At 40.3% G+C, this 12010-nt stretch overlaps 1 protein-coding gene across 1 annotated transcript in view; it reads right to left on the bottom strand.

The window, feature by feature from the left end:
- The window catches only part of dop1a (DOP1 leucine zipper like protein A), a 36490-nt gene that overhangs the window by 16933 nt on the left and 7547 nt on the right, over window positions 1-12010 (bottom strand). The window contains exons 7-15 of the mRNA XM_079240696.1: window positions 10500-10599; window positions 9582-9691; window positions 8297-8411; window positions 8059-8179; window positions 7533-7652; window positions 7210-7327; window positions 5837-5866; window positions 4916-5173; window positions 1646-2171 (exon numbers count right to left, since the gene is read on the bottom strand). Of these exons, the coding sequence (XP_079096822.1) occupies window positions 1646-2171; window positions 4916-5173; window positions 5837-5866; window positions 7210-7327; window positions 7533-7652; window positions 8059-8179; window positions 8297-8411; window positions 9582-9691; window positions 10500-10599 (1498 nt within the window). The remainder of the gene's footprint in view (window positions 1-1645; window positions 2172-4915; window positions 5174-5836; window positions 5867-7209; window positions 7328-7532; window positions 7653-8058; window positions 8180-8296; window positions 8412-9581; window positions 9692-10499; window positions 10600-12010) is intronic.

The raw sequence follows: 12010 nt of genomic DNA, 5'->3' as shown, positions 1-12010 counted from the left end.
CTTTATTGTCCAATCAAATAAGTTAGATTTGAAACCAAAAATGATTTTTGAGAGCAAAAAAAAAAAAAGTGAGAATCCAATTTTTTTTGTCGAGATAGCAACAAATTAGGTTCTCAAAATATATTTGAGAAGCACACTTCTCCAACTTCAATCAAAACTAATGTTTTCTTCGATCAAAACTAATGTTTGTAAGTCAAAAACTACAACCATTGTGCACAAAAATAATTCCTCTTCTCTTTACAGCTAAAACATTTGGTTACAAGTTATAAAGTTTTGTTTGCAAATCAGTCCTGTTTGCTTGCAACTTCTAAAGTTTTGGTTGAGAATTTAACTGCATTTGATGGGCGGGGCCTGCGCTGGTGAATGAGAGCAGAGTTTCTATTGGTTGGTTTCACCCGGCTCGGGCGCCAGCTACGCCTTCTGCGTTTCACCCAACTCTCTCTTGCTGTCCTGCTTGCAGGTAAGTTGATAGCCTGCTGGCCTTGAAATCTATCCCAAAAGTTATCAATTGCATTACATATCGTTGGCCACAACCAGCCATACATTTACAATAATAACACAAGTAATGAATTATAACGCCTTGCTTGCTGCTCCAAGCACACGGATTAGCAGGGACATGGTTGTCTGCTCGTCATGGCCGGAGCGGAGTAGCTTAACCAGTGAGTGAATTTCAGGGCGCAGTGTGTAAAACTTGGCTGTGATTTAAAGTGAACGACTGGTAGTTGGAAGTTGGAGAAGTATGCTTTCTCAAATATATATTTTTTTAAATTGGAACCTAATTTGTTGCTATCTCTACAAAAAAAATTGGATTCTCACTTTTTTTTTTGGTCTCAAAAATCATTTTTGGATTCAAATCTAACTTATCTGATTGGATAATAAAGAAACAAATTTCTCTCCATAATCGTCACAGACAGAGAAGCTGAACTGGGAGAGAAGCAACTTCCCAGTTGTGTATATGTGCTAAAACCTCACCGAGCACTGGTAAGTCGCACAAGACCATCCCTGATGTCACCAGAAAAGGAAATGTAATATGAAAGAAAAGTCAATCACTCATTTCTGAGTTTAATGAATCGATATTTGATTTACTGAATTTAAATTGATTTAAATCAACTTTTTTTTTTTTTTTCAACCCAGCTCTACCCTAAAGGTTCATGTTTTATCTTCTTGTCTTTAAATATGACTGATTTTAAGGACTACAAGAGTGTGTGTGTGTTAGGGGTGGGAAAATCGAATTGAAAAATCGAAAATCCGGATTTTTTGATTCACAATTTTAAAATCGATTTTTTTTTTTGTTAAAAAATATCAATATTTATTTTCCATTAAATAAAATTAATCTACTATAATATTTTTGTCATTTTTATTGGTTTTATTGATATTTTAACTTGTCCTCTTGGGCATTATAGCAGCAGAATGATGGTCTGGCTGCTTCGTTGTTTTCTCCTCAGTGAAATCAAGAAAAATTACTAGCAAAAAAAGTTCTCTTTTTTTTTTTTTGTTTGTTTAGAATCTATGAAAATCAGCAATATCAAAGAATTTTGAAAATTGCAATTTAAATCAAATCGGCACCCAAAAAATCTGAATTGAATCGAATCAGGAAGTGTCACAGCCCTAGTGTGTGTACTTCACGTAGTAAGCCGGGCCTTACCAGACTGCTCCTCCGGAGTGGGGGAGGACTTGAGGTTGCCCTCTGCGATGTAGATTGGGAAACTGGAGCATTCTAAGAAGAGCTGACAGGCAGCAGAGAGCGCAGCAACACGCTCCCTCTGGACCATCCCAGAACCTGAGCAGGACTCTGTGTGGTCACCGTTCTGGGAGACCTCTGAAACCAGCAGCGCTGGGGACACGAGTTCGCCTCTCTGACCCTCAGCTTTCTCCAGCTGCCCAGGGATGATATACAAGGTGACGAGGCGGGAGAGAAACTGCTGGAAGTGCTCCAAGCAGCACTGCATGACTGGTTTATCTAAAGGCTTGGTCTGACACAGGCCAGACGAGCGACTGCCTGTTTTGAGCACAGGGTGGGGATGAGGGGTTCGCTGTGTCTCCTCAGGGCCATCTCTCTGGTACTGGACAAAATCTGTGAAGCCACTTTCAGGGGAGTGACTGCTGGGAGGGTTCTCCCCGTCATAGAACACCTCCCCACTGCCAGGTATCTCCAGAGTGGAAGAATGAGCCTGTCAAGGAAAGAGAAAGACAAAGGGAGGGGGAACGATGTAGATTAGCAAAAACACAGAAAGAAAACCCAGATTTAACAACCAGTCATCATGAAAGTAACACTGCGCTGGTGTAAGATAAATGTTTAACACCAGAACTACCAGCCTGACATGGCTTTTCATGGGACTGTAGTCTGCAGGGGGATTTTAACACCTCATCATCTGCATGTTATTATGTAAAATTCACGACATGAAGACGTTACACATGCATGAACCACACAAACCACCACATCCAGTTTCTAACTTTCAGATCAGTTGTTTGTTGATCCACTGAGTGCACTGAAGGAATAATAAAACATCATCTTGAACACGATCTGCGTCATCAGATCTCTACATGAATATGACGTCACTGCCAGCAATCAGCTGTCAGACGGCAGTGAAAAATGCCGTCTGACCGCTGCATCGAGTTCTAAACGTCTTCATCTATCCTATAAAGTCTCGGGCTTCGAACTGTGGCGAACATGAGCGCAACGCGACCGAGAAGAACATGAAAAATCTGAATTTGGGCTTGTCTTCATGAGAAATTAAGCAACTAGACTTCCTATGTGAAAACAGGGGCCGCACACAACGTTCTTGCTTTCCTATTTGAGACATTAGCGAAGCCCCATAGTTGGAATTATAAAAATCAGAAGTTCAGGAGGAAATTGTGGCTGCTGCTTTTTAAAGCCATGAATTATACATCTAAATACATCAGGTACAAGCCATAACAGATCTAAAACTATGGAAGAGTAAAAGTGTCACAATGTATTAATCAAATACATAATTAATTAATTTTATAAATGTGTCATTGATTTATTAAATCATTGAATATAAAAATAATTCATTAAATCTGTCATTTGTCATTATTATTTAGAATTGAAATTAAATGCATAAATATATAATGAAATATATCACTAATTCATTAAAAAACAATTTATTGCATGTAATGTGTGTGTGTATATATATATATATATATATATATATATATAGATATATAGATATAGATATATATATAGATATATATATAGATATATATACACATACATACATACATACATACACACGCACACACACACACATATATAATTATGTAATTACATATGTAAAATAAATAATGATATATTTATGCATTTAATTTAAATTTTAAATAATTACTGACAGATTTAATAAATTAATTTATATTCAGTGATTTATTAAATCAATGACACATTTATAACATTAATTAAATATTTATTTGATTAATACATTGTGGCACTTTTACTCCTCCATATAAAACTATCTGATGACAATTAAATTGGAAGAAAATGTTGCAAATCTAGTAGGGGTGGGAAAATCAAATCGAAAAATTGAATATCGGGATTTTATTGCTTCACAATTTTAAAATAAATGGTTTTGTTTAAAAAAAACAAAACTTTTTTGCCATTTTTTATGATTTTTATTGATCTTTTTACTTTTCTTCTTGGACATTACAGCAGCAGAATGATGGTCTGGCTTATTGTGTTGTTTTCCTGAAGAAAAATGACGAGTAAAAAAAGTTTTGTACATTTTTTTTGTTATTAATCTACAAAAATCAACAATATCGAGGAATCATGAGAATCGCAATTTAAATCAAATCGGCAAAATATCATTATCGAATAGGGACGAAAGCATATCGCCACAGCCTACAGTGATCATGTCACTAAACAGACATGATCACTGTAGTTCACTGTATGTTTATTGTGCTTTAAATAGAGAGGCTGTGCCCACAGCTGCTGGGTCCGACCTGAGGGACTTCTATCACGGAGCTTAACCTCGGGGTAGCATCCTGCTGCAGACAGACCGACACATTCAAGTTCTTACATTTCTTTGTTACAGCCGTCCTGTGGGGGCCTGGGGGCTTTACACTTTGATCAAGGCGTATACTGTAGCCTGGACTCAGATGGCACGTTAGCGACAATGTTTTCTAGATGCCCCTCAGGGTGGGGGTGGGGCATAAAGTGGATGTTTTCCACTCTGATGGATACGGCCCACCCTGGAGGCATCTCAAGCTAGTTTACTCATCTATTTCCACTGAGGATAAAAAAAAAAAAAAGCTCGCTGGGCTCAGCTGTTAGGTAACCATCTTCCATCATTCAACTCGTCCTTTCTTCCTCTTCTCCCGCATCCTAATCCCATCCATCCTGCCCCTATCCATCTCTGGAAAGGAGGCTGAGCTTTTAATTGCGGATCAGTGGCTTCCAAAACACTTGAACAGCCAGGTTGCTGGACAGGGACCAGGAGGACTACTACAAACCAAACAGACCTTTTGTTCTGAACAAGTCTTGTGTCGAGGGAGCGTGGGATGGCCACCCAGCCAACTGCGCTGCAGGCCGCAAGGCTGGCAGAGGGCAACAAGAGACTCTGTTCAGGGACCAGGACACACCATCAGAGCCTGAAGTAATGGGTTTCTGGGCAGTAACTTGTAGGGCACCTAGATCAAGGGGGGAAGCGAGGATTTGATGTCCCAGCATAAAGGAGGAGCTACTTGATTTTAAAATACTTGAAAGAATCAGAGACAAAAGCGTATCAGAGACTGGCGTAGGATTAGTTTTAGTTTTGGTGCTTTGAACAAGTTTTACCTCCAGCAAGCAGCTGATGTGAGAAGGGAAAGAAACATTTTTTCCATTTTCTGGAAAAGTTGATCCTACTGCTCATGCCTGTCCTTCACTTAAAAAGCTTCCAACTGTTAAAAGGAAAAGTTTCCTTACCTGTTTGTCCTCCATGTCTCTGCTTTTGTCCCTTACAGCGTTTGGCAGGTTGCTGGAGAGGCCCTGAGCTTGGGGGCCCATGGGTAGGGCCAGAGGGGACACCAGAGGAGGCTGCACTTTGCTGAGGATCTTGGAGCAGAGACGAAGGCAGTGGGTGAGTTCCTCGAGGCCCAGAGCCTGCAGGTGACAGGTGAGAGCTGCCACCATACGCAGCAGAAGCTGAGGGAGGTGCTCCGTCTGGATCTCGATGTACGTTTCCTGGAAAGTTGAGGAAAACTAATGACTAAAACCAATCTGAATGCAGCTGCTGGCCACACAGGAGAAGATGAACATGATAGTCTTTCATGATGTTTTTTTATCATGATGTTATTTATAAATCAAGGCTGTTATGGCTAAACTTGCTGTTTGATGCTTTAAGTGTAAATTTAACTGAAATACAGAAATTTGGACACATCTACCCAGTTATTCACATTTCAACAAGCATAACAAACCTTTATAAAATAAAATATAAAGCAAACAATAAAATTCAAATGAGAAAAATATGCTTTAAATCATGGGATGACATAAAATTGTCATATTTCTTAGAAATACATGAGAATAGCTGTAGCGTAAAACTGCATGCATGCTTGACAAAAAGCACAAACACACTGGGCGAAGATTTCATTTTCACAAGATCCATACCAAACAAACAAGCCTGGGTGAGTTTTTTCCACATGTAATGATCATAATCCTTTCGGATCATGTTCTTCTGGTTTCGGTGTTAATGAATGGAAACCACAGGCTCGGTGTGATATGGTCGCTTGAAGCAGCAAAAGCAAACAAGATGGCCTGAGGGGAATGTTGGCAGGACGTTGCAGAAATGTTATCGTAGCCTCAGTGAAGCAGGGTGAGGTGAAAAAGCAGGAAAGAGCTGTACTTTACCTGGCAGATTACCCTCATGCTTCTAGTAGGCTTCAAGGAGAAAGAGCAGATCATTTGAACAGACAGGAGCAAGCAGAGCACACACACACACACACACACACACACACACAGAGTCTGCTTTCACTCTCTCACTGCACACAAGGCTCCTCCGTCCTGTTCTGACCAACACACACACTCACACACACACAGAAAAGCTTTTCAACAAGGTAATAAAAGTGTGGAATTTCCAAACTATTCAGATTGGAAACACATTATAGAAGAGCGTTATATCCAGCAAGATGCAAACTACATACTGGCAGGGAGATGAAATCCTCACATAGGACTTTGGAGTCTGTGTGGGGATCCCATACGTATTAACAGACACTAAACAGACAGGAGGATCACACACACACAGAGGCAAGAAAATCCCTAAACTGGACCTGAAACTAAAATGAGAAATCCAACAATGCGGAGGCCACATTGTTAACGTCTATCACTGCATTTTAAAAGTGAACATGCTGAATATAATAGAGGTGTGTGTGTGTGTGTGTGTGTGTGCCAAGAGGGCAGGGGGAAATTTAGACTAAAAAGCTCAAGCAGGAGTTTAAAATTACAAGGAGGAAAGGGAAAAGAAAGTTTGAAAGAAATTAAATGTGTAAAAAAAAGACAACAGAAACAGAAACAGGAAGAAACAGTAAAGAGAATAAATGACACAAGAACCAATGATTTAATCCCAGCCTAAAGCCAAAATCCTAAAACCAGAAAGCAGGTTCTGTACTGGACACCAGTAAGGGTTCATATTAAGAAAGGAAGAAGGAACAACAAAGAAAAGAGGAATATCCCACACCTTACTAAGCTTCATAAAGACTGCATGGTAATTAAGTTTCACTTTAAATAATGTCTTAAAATTATTCCATCCCTGTGCTGTTACCATCAACGTTCCTCTTCTAAGAAGGTTTTACCCAAATTTAACAACTACGAGGCATTTTTTAAGCCTAATTCAGGAAAAAGTACATAAACGGCCTATCATGACTGCAGTCCACTAACCTTATCTAACTAATTACTTCCTTTGGTCACATATTTAGTAACCATGACATTTCAATGGCCCTGAGATTGACTAGCAATTCTGTGGTGTTGTGGCATCCATCGTTCAATTAGGGAAAACCCAGAAAAACAACAGAAAAGAAACAAATAAAAGAATAAAGAGAATAAAAATGATAAAACAGAGTTGAAGTGTATCAGAAGAACAAGTTTATTAGAAGGAAAGAGATTTGGTTGAAAAAAAGCAAAGAGAAGAAAGGAAAGAGATGCAGATGAAAGTAGAGGTCAGAAGAGACGTGAAGACAGAGACAGAAAGACAAAAATAAAAGAAAAACAAGTGGAAAAAGTCTCACCAAGGACACAATGTCCAGCAGAAAATCCACCAGCTGACAAAACTCCACCAAAGACAGCTCAGAGGCATCTAAACTCCCAGCATGCCATGCAGCACACGCACTGCTGTTCAGCGTCCTCCTGCAACATATAAATAACACAAATCACAAAGTAAAACGCAGATCGACGAGTGTAGAAACACATCAGGCGCAAATACACACTGATTCAGTGTCTTTCCTCCTTTTAAACTCCATCATACCGAGACTTCCTGCGTGACTTTAGATTAGCTCAAAGTTGTTCCAAAACGTGACAGCAGTTTCCCTAAAGAGCCTTTTAAAACACACACCTGCAGCAGTCCTCGAACCAGCGAGCGATGTAGTCCCACATGTAGTACGGCTCAAACGAGTTGAACAAGAGATTGGCCGTTTTGATCAGTTCTGCCGTCTTCTTGTTCTCTCGCAGTTTACTGGAAAAGAGAGGAAATGTAAAAAGCTGCAGCTCGTGTTTCTGAAGCAAAATGATAAAAATCTCTCTTATATTCTAACTGGAGTGCTAACAGCTAACATGCTAACTGGTCTCCGAACACTTTGCCTGTAATTGTCCCACCTGATTATCAAAACGTATTCTTTTGTCGATAAAATAAATTGCACTTTATGCTGTAAACTTGACACGACACCTAATGAAACAGTCCTATTTACATCATTTTTCTATCAGCATTAATGTTTAAAATGTAAGATGTCTGTGCATGTACGTCATTTTAAAGTCTCCAGGGAATGAAGAGTAAAACTTGCTGCATTTACCAGTATGTAGGAATTATTGAGGCCGTTTCAGGTCTGAACAGCTCAGAGCGCCGAGCTGCGGGCCGGACTGACCTGCTGAGGTGTGTTTGGTCTTTGCTGAACGGACTCTGGTTCTGAAGGTCTAACTCTGCTCGACACTGTGTGTGAAGAGTCCGGAAAACCTCGATCAGAACGTCTTCTAGGATGGCGGGCCCTGGAGAGATGTGGGGAAAGGAGAGGGATGCTTGTGATACGCAGTGGACAGATAGTGAGGCGACAGTTTTTTTCCAACATTTATGTGACCTGATGTCAACATGCTGACAAACTTTACCGAGTTCTGGTTTGTCCAGAAGACTGATGAGGATACGGAATGGCTTGAGGTCATGCATGAGGATGCTCTCCTCTTCTCCACCTCGGGCCTTGCCCTGTAGGATTCCTACCATCGCCTAATAACAGAGTGGCACACAAAAGCACAAAGTCACATGCACTTCCATCACAACAGGGATCAGGAAACACACGTTAACTCGACAAGGAGTCGACAGTTTGATTCGTTTGCTTTCATTTACATCATTTCATTCTGCTTTCAATCATATTTGGCAGAACCAAATTCATGTTTGCATTGATGTGCTTTCTTCTTTTTTTTCCGTGTTTCGCGCTTCGTCTCTCTGATAATTGGCTGAAGCATGACAGAGAGTCCCTGTAGTACCAACGTTTACCCCATTTAGGGAGCTTCAATCACTGTCTGAGCAGATGGCAAAACAACATCAGAATAAAAAAATACTTTGAAAAACAAAAAAACTTCCTCTTCCTGGTTGCTCTCTGTGCCTCTAGTCCCAACCCCTGGAGTACCAGGGTGGATCACATGCCAGGAGGGCGAGAGCCGTTTTGAGCGTGAAAGGACACACGAGAGTTAGAAACCATCTTCAAAGCTCGGGCAGCTGGGAATAAGAGCAGGACTTGCAGGACGAAAACCCCAGAGAGACTACGTGTGGAGCAGCAAGGTTAGAGAGCATGGATAAACTAGCAGGCGAACAACACACAAACGTCAAACACACACTTTCCAGCCACACACAGATACATGTCCAATCTCCAGAGACATATGGGGACAATTCTGCAAACCGGTTTAACTAACTAAAAAACTGTAAATGGTCAGCACTTTACCGCAGTTCTATTGAACAATGTGCAGTGTGTTTCTCACACAAACACTCACAAACCACCACCCCATCACACACACACACACACACACACATGCAGCACTTTCTCCTTCAAACAGCATCAGACTTAACATGGGGTTTAATTGGCCATAAAATATTAAAAATTGGTGATAATTATGACACTTAAAGAGAAAATATTGATCTGATATTGTGTTAATAAAACAGATCTTTTGCCAAAACCAATACGCAGATTACAACTGAACAATTTAAAGGAATAAAAAGTGAAGATTCCTACTTCCATCACACTCATACGGTCATCAGTGAATAATCTTGCAGAGAAAAATAAGAAATAATGAAAACTTATAGTTTGAATTTTGCCCAAGGACACCAACAAGTGGTGGGGTTGAGACAACTGCTCTATCACCTGAGCATGGGGGGAGAGACGTGATTCTGGACCCTCACCTGGACCAGCATGTCCTTAGAGTAACTGTTGAAGTAGTGGCTAGCATGGTCCTCTGGGTTGCTCTGCCGAGTGCTACGGGGGCCTACGATCACCCCGTTGTTGTCAAAGCCTTTAAAGAACAAAGAAATACAATCAAAAATCACATTTAATGTGTACCAAGCACATAAGGAAATATAATATTTATTCATTTATTTATCTTTGACCGTTAATCATCTTTTTATTCCTTTTTGAAAACATAGACGCTCTTATCAACATTATTATATTTTAGTAAAAGATCCAGCTAATCATCATAACACAATGCTGATACGTCTGTGCCTGTTCACACCTGTTACCTGTAATAATAATAATAATAAGTCTATTATGTATCAGCAGCTTAAGACCTTAGTGTCTTCTGTAATCAGAAACTGAACACAATGAAATAAGGGAATGACTTGTTGGTTGATGCATTCAGGGTTGCTCTCTGAGACATGCTAATACTTACCAGTATGTTCGCCCGTAATGAGTAGCAATAGAAGAAAATACATGAAGACAATAACCAACCAATTCACAATCATCAGTAACACTTTTCAAAAGAGGTAAAAACAGAAAAAAAAGCACACTTATCAAGGTTATAAAACAATCACAGATGACATTAATGTCTTAGTTGAGTCTGAAATAACGGTTCCTCTTATAGTCCATGTAAATCGACGGTAAGTCTTAACTTATTATCAAAAGCTGATCCAAAGTGTAAATATTTGGGCTGAAATGGTGGCAGGAGAAATTATAAAGGTCATCTATGAATCTGAACTTCCCAAAGCGCTAAATTTCTTTACTGAACTTTATCTGCAGGGTTCATCTGAAAAGCTCCTTCCACAAATGATATTTCAGGAAAAAAAAACAAACAAAAAAAAACAGTGTGTGAGAGTTTGTTTTCGCACCCAGCAGCCAGGCGTAGAGTCTGCGGTTCAGGGACATGTCCCTTCTCAAAACCACATGTAAAGCTGCGCACAGGATCCGGATCATATCGGGGCGAGTAGCCTGAACAAAACACACAGTAGACCACAATATTTGGGACTTTGTTGCCTCTGTTTCCATCACATATGTATATTAATGCACACATATACACACACACACACACACACACACACACACACATACATACATACATAATGCCAAAAAGACTGTGTATCCCAGATCTGACAGGCGCAGAAACGTTTGGATGAGAAGGATTTAACAAGCAGCCAGCATGAATCACCAAGCCAGCTGCCTGAGAGGCATCTGCATCTCTGTAAGCAGACTTATAATCCTATACAAGCAAAGCCAACGTTCCATCATGTCTGACTTACATCCACCTGCCACTTTATTAGGTACACCTGTTCAATTGCTTCTTAACACAAACAGATAATTAGCCAATCACACAGCAGCAACTCAGTATATGTAGACACGGTCGAGGTAATATGCTGAAGTTAAAGGATTTCAGTGACTTTGGACGTAACGTGGCTTATGCTGCCACACAGGCTATGGTACTCTGAGTGTCTCAGAAACCGCTGGATTTTCACTGATCTTACAGAGACAGAGAGCAAATATCTGGTGAGCAGCAGTTTTCTGGACAACTGTGCCTTGTCGATGTCAGAGCAGAATGGGAAGACTGCTTGGAAAGGACAGAAAGACAACAGGAAGTCAAATGAGCACTGATCCATGCAGAACAGTATCTTTACATGTACAACACAGCAGAAGACCAGACCGGGTGCCGCTACTGTCAGCTGAGAACAGGAAACTGAGGCTACAATTCACACAGACTCACCAGAACTGGACAATAGAAGAAGCTCCACATTCACATGTAGGGTCAGAATTGAAGAAAAATGTCTTGGCATATTTTGATCCTCAGTAACAACTGAGCTTGGTTTAAACCATAGACCGATTATGAAAGATGGACGAAGCCTTCAGCGGTTAAAAGTGAAGCCTATGTGGAAGTCCATAAAACTGCAGTTCCCCCTTCATCCACTAGGGGCTGCAAAACAGCAACTCCCCATAGACTCCCATGTTAAAAAGACCAACTTCACAGCAAAAATAAACATGTTTACAGCCTGGTTCAAAACTCCATTTTCGGTTACAAGGTCAGATTTACCTTCATGACAACTGTGGGGGGAGCAAATTTTTTTCTAACTCGCCCATTTAAAAGTAATTTAATCTTGAAGTTCGGCATATTTAGGGGCGTGTCCTTTTGATTGACAGATACCCGATCTCCCGTTTTAAGTCAGAAGAACGTAGAACAACCGCGGTTTTTATCAATTAACAACGCAACTTAGCTTTAGCCCGCTTACCTCCGTTAGCTGGTTAGCTCCTGTTGTCTCCGAGTTAACTCGGTTAGCTCTTAGCTACAGAAAGCTCTGAGTTTGCTCGATGTCAATCATCCACCATGACACTTTACAGCTCCCCTCTCAGCGCC

This window comes from Telmatherina bonti (genome assembly GCF_933228915.1).
Source record: "Telmatherina bonti genome assembly, chromosome: 5".
NCBI classification, from domain to species: domain Eukaryota; kingdom Metazoa; phylum Chordata; class Actinopteri; order Atheriniformes; family Telmatherinidae; genus Telmatherina; species Telmatherina bonti.
The sequence above is the reverse complement of the archived record's forward strand: the minus strand, read 5'-3'. Positions and strand labels throughout refer to the sequence as shown.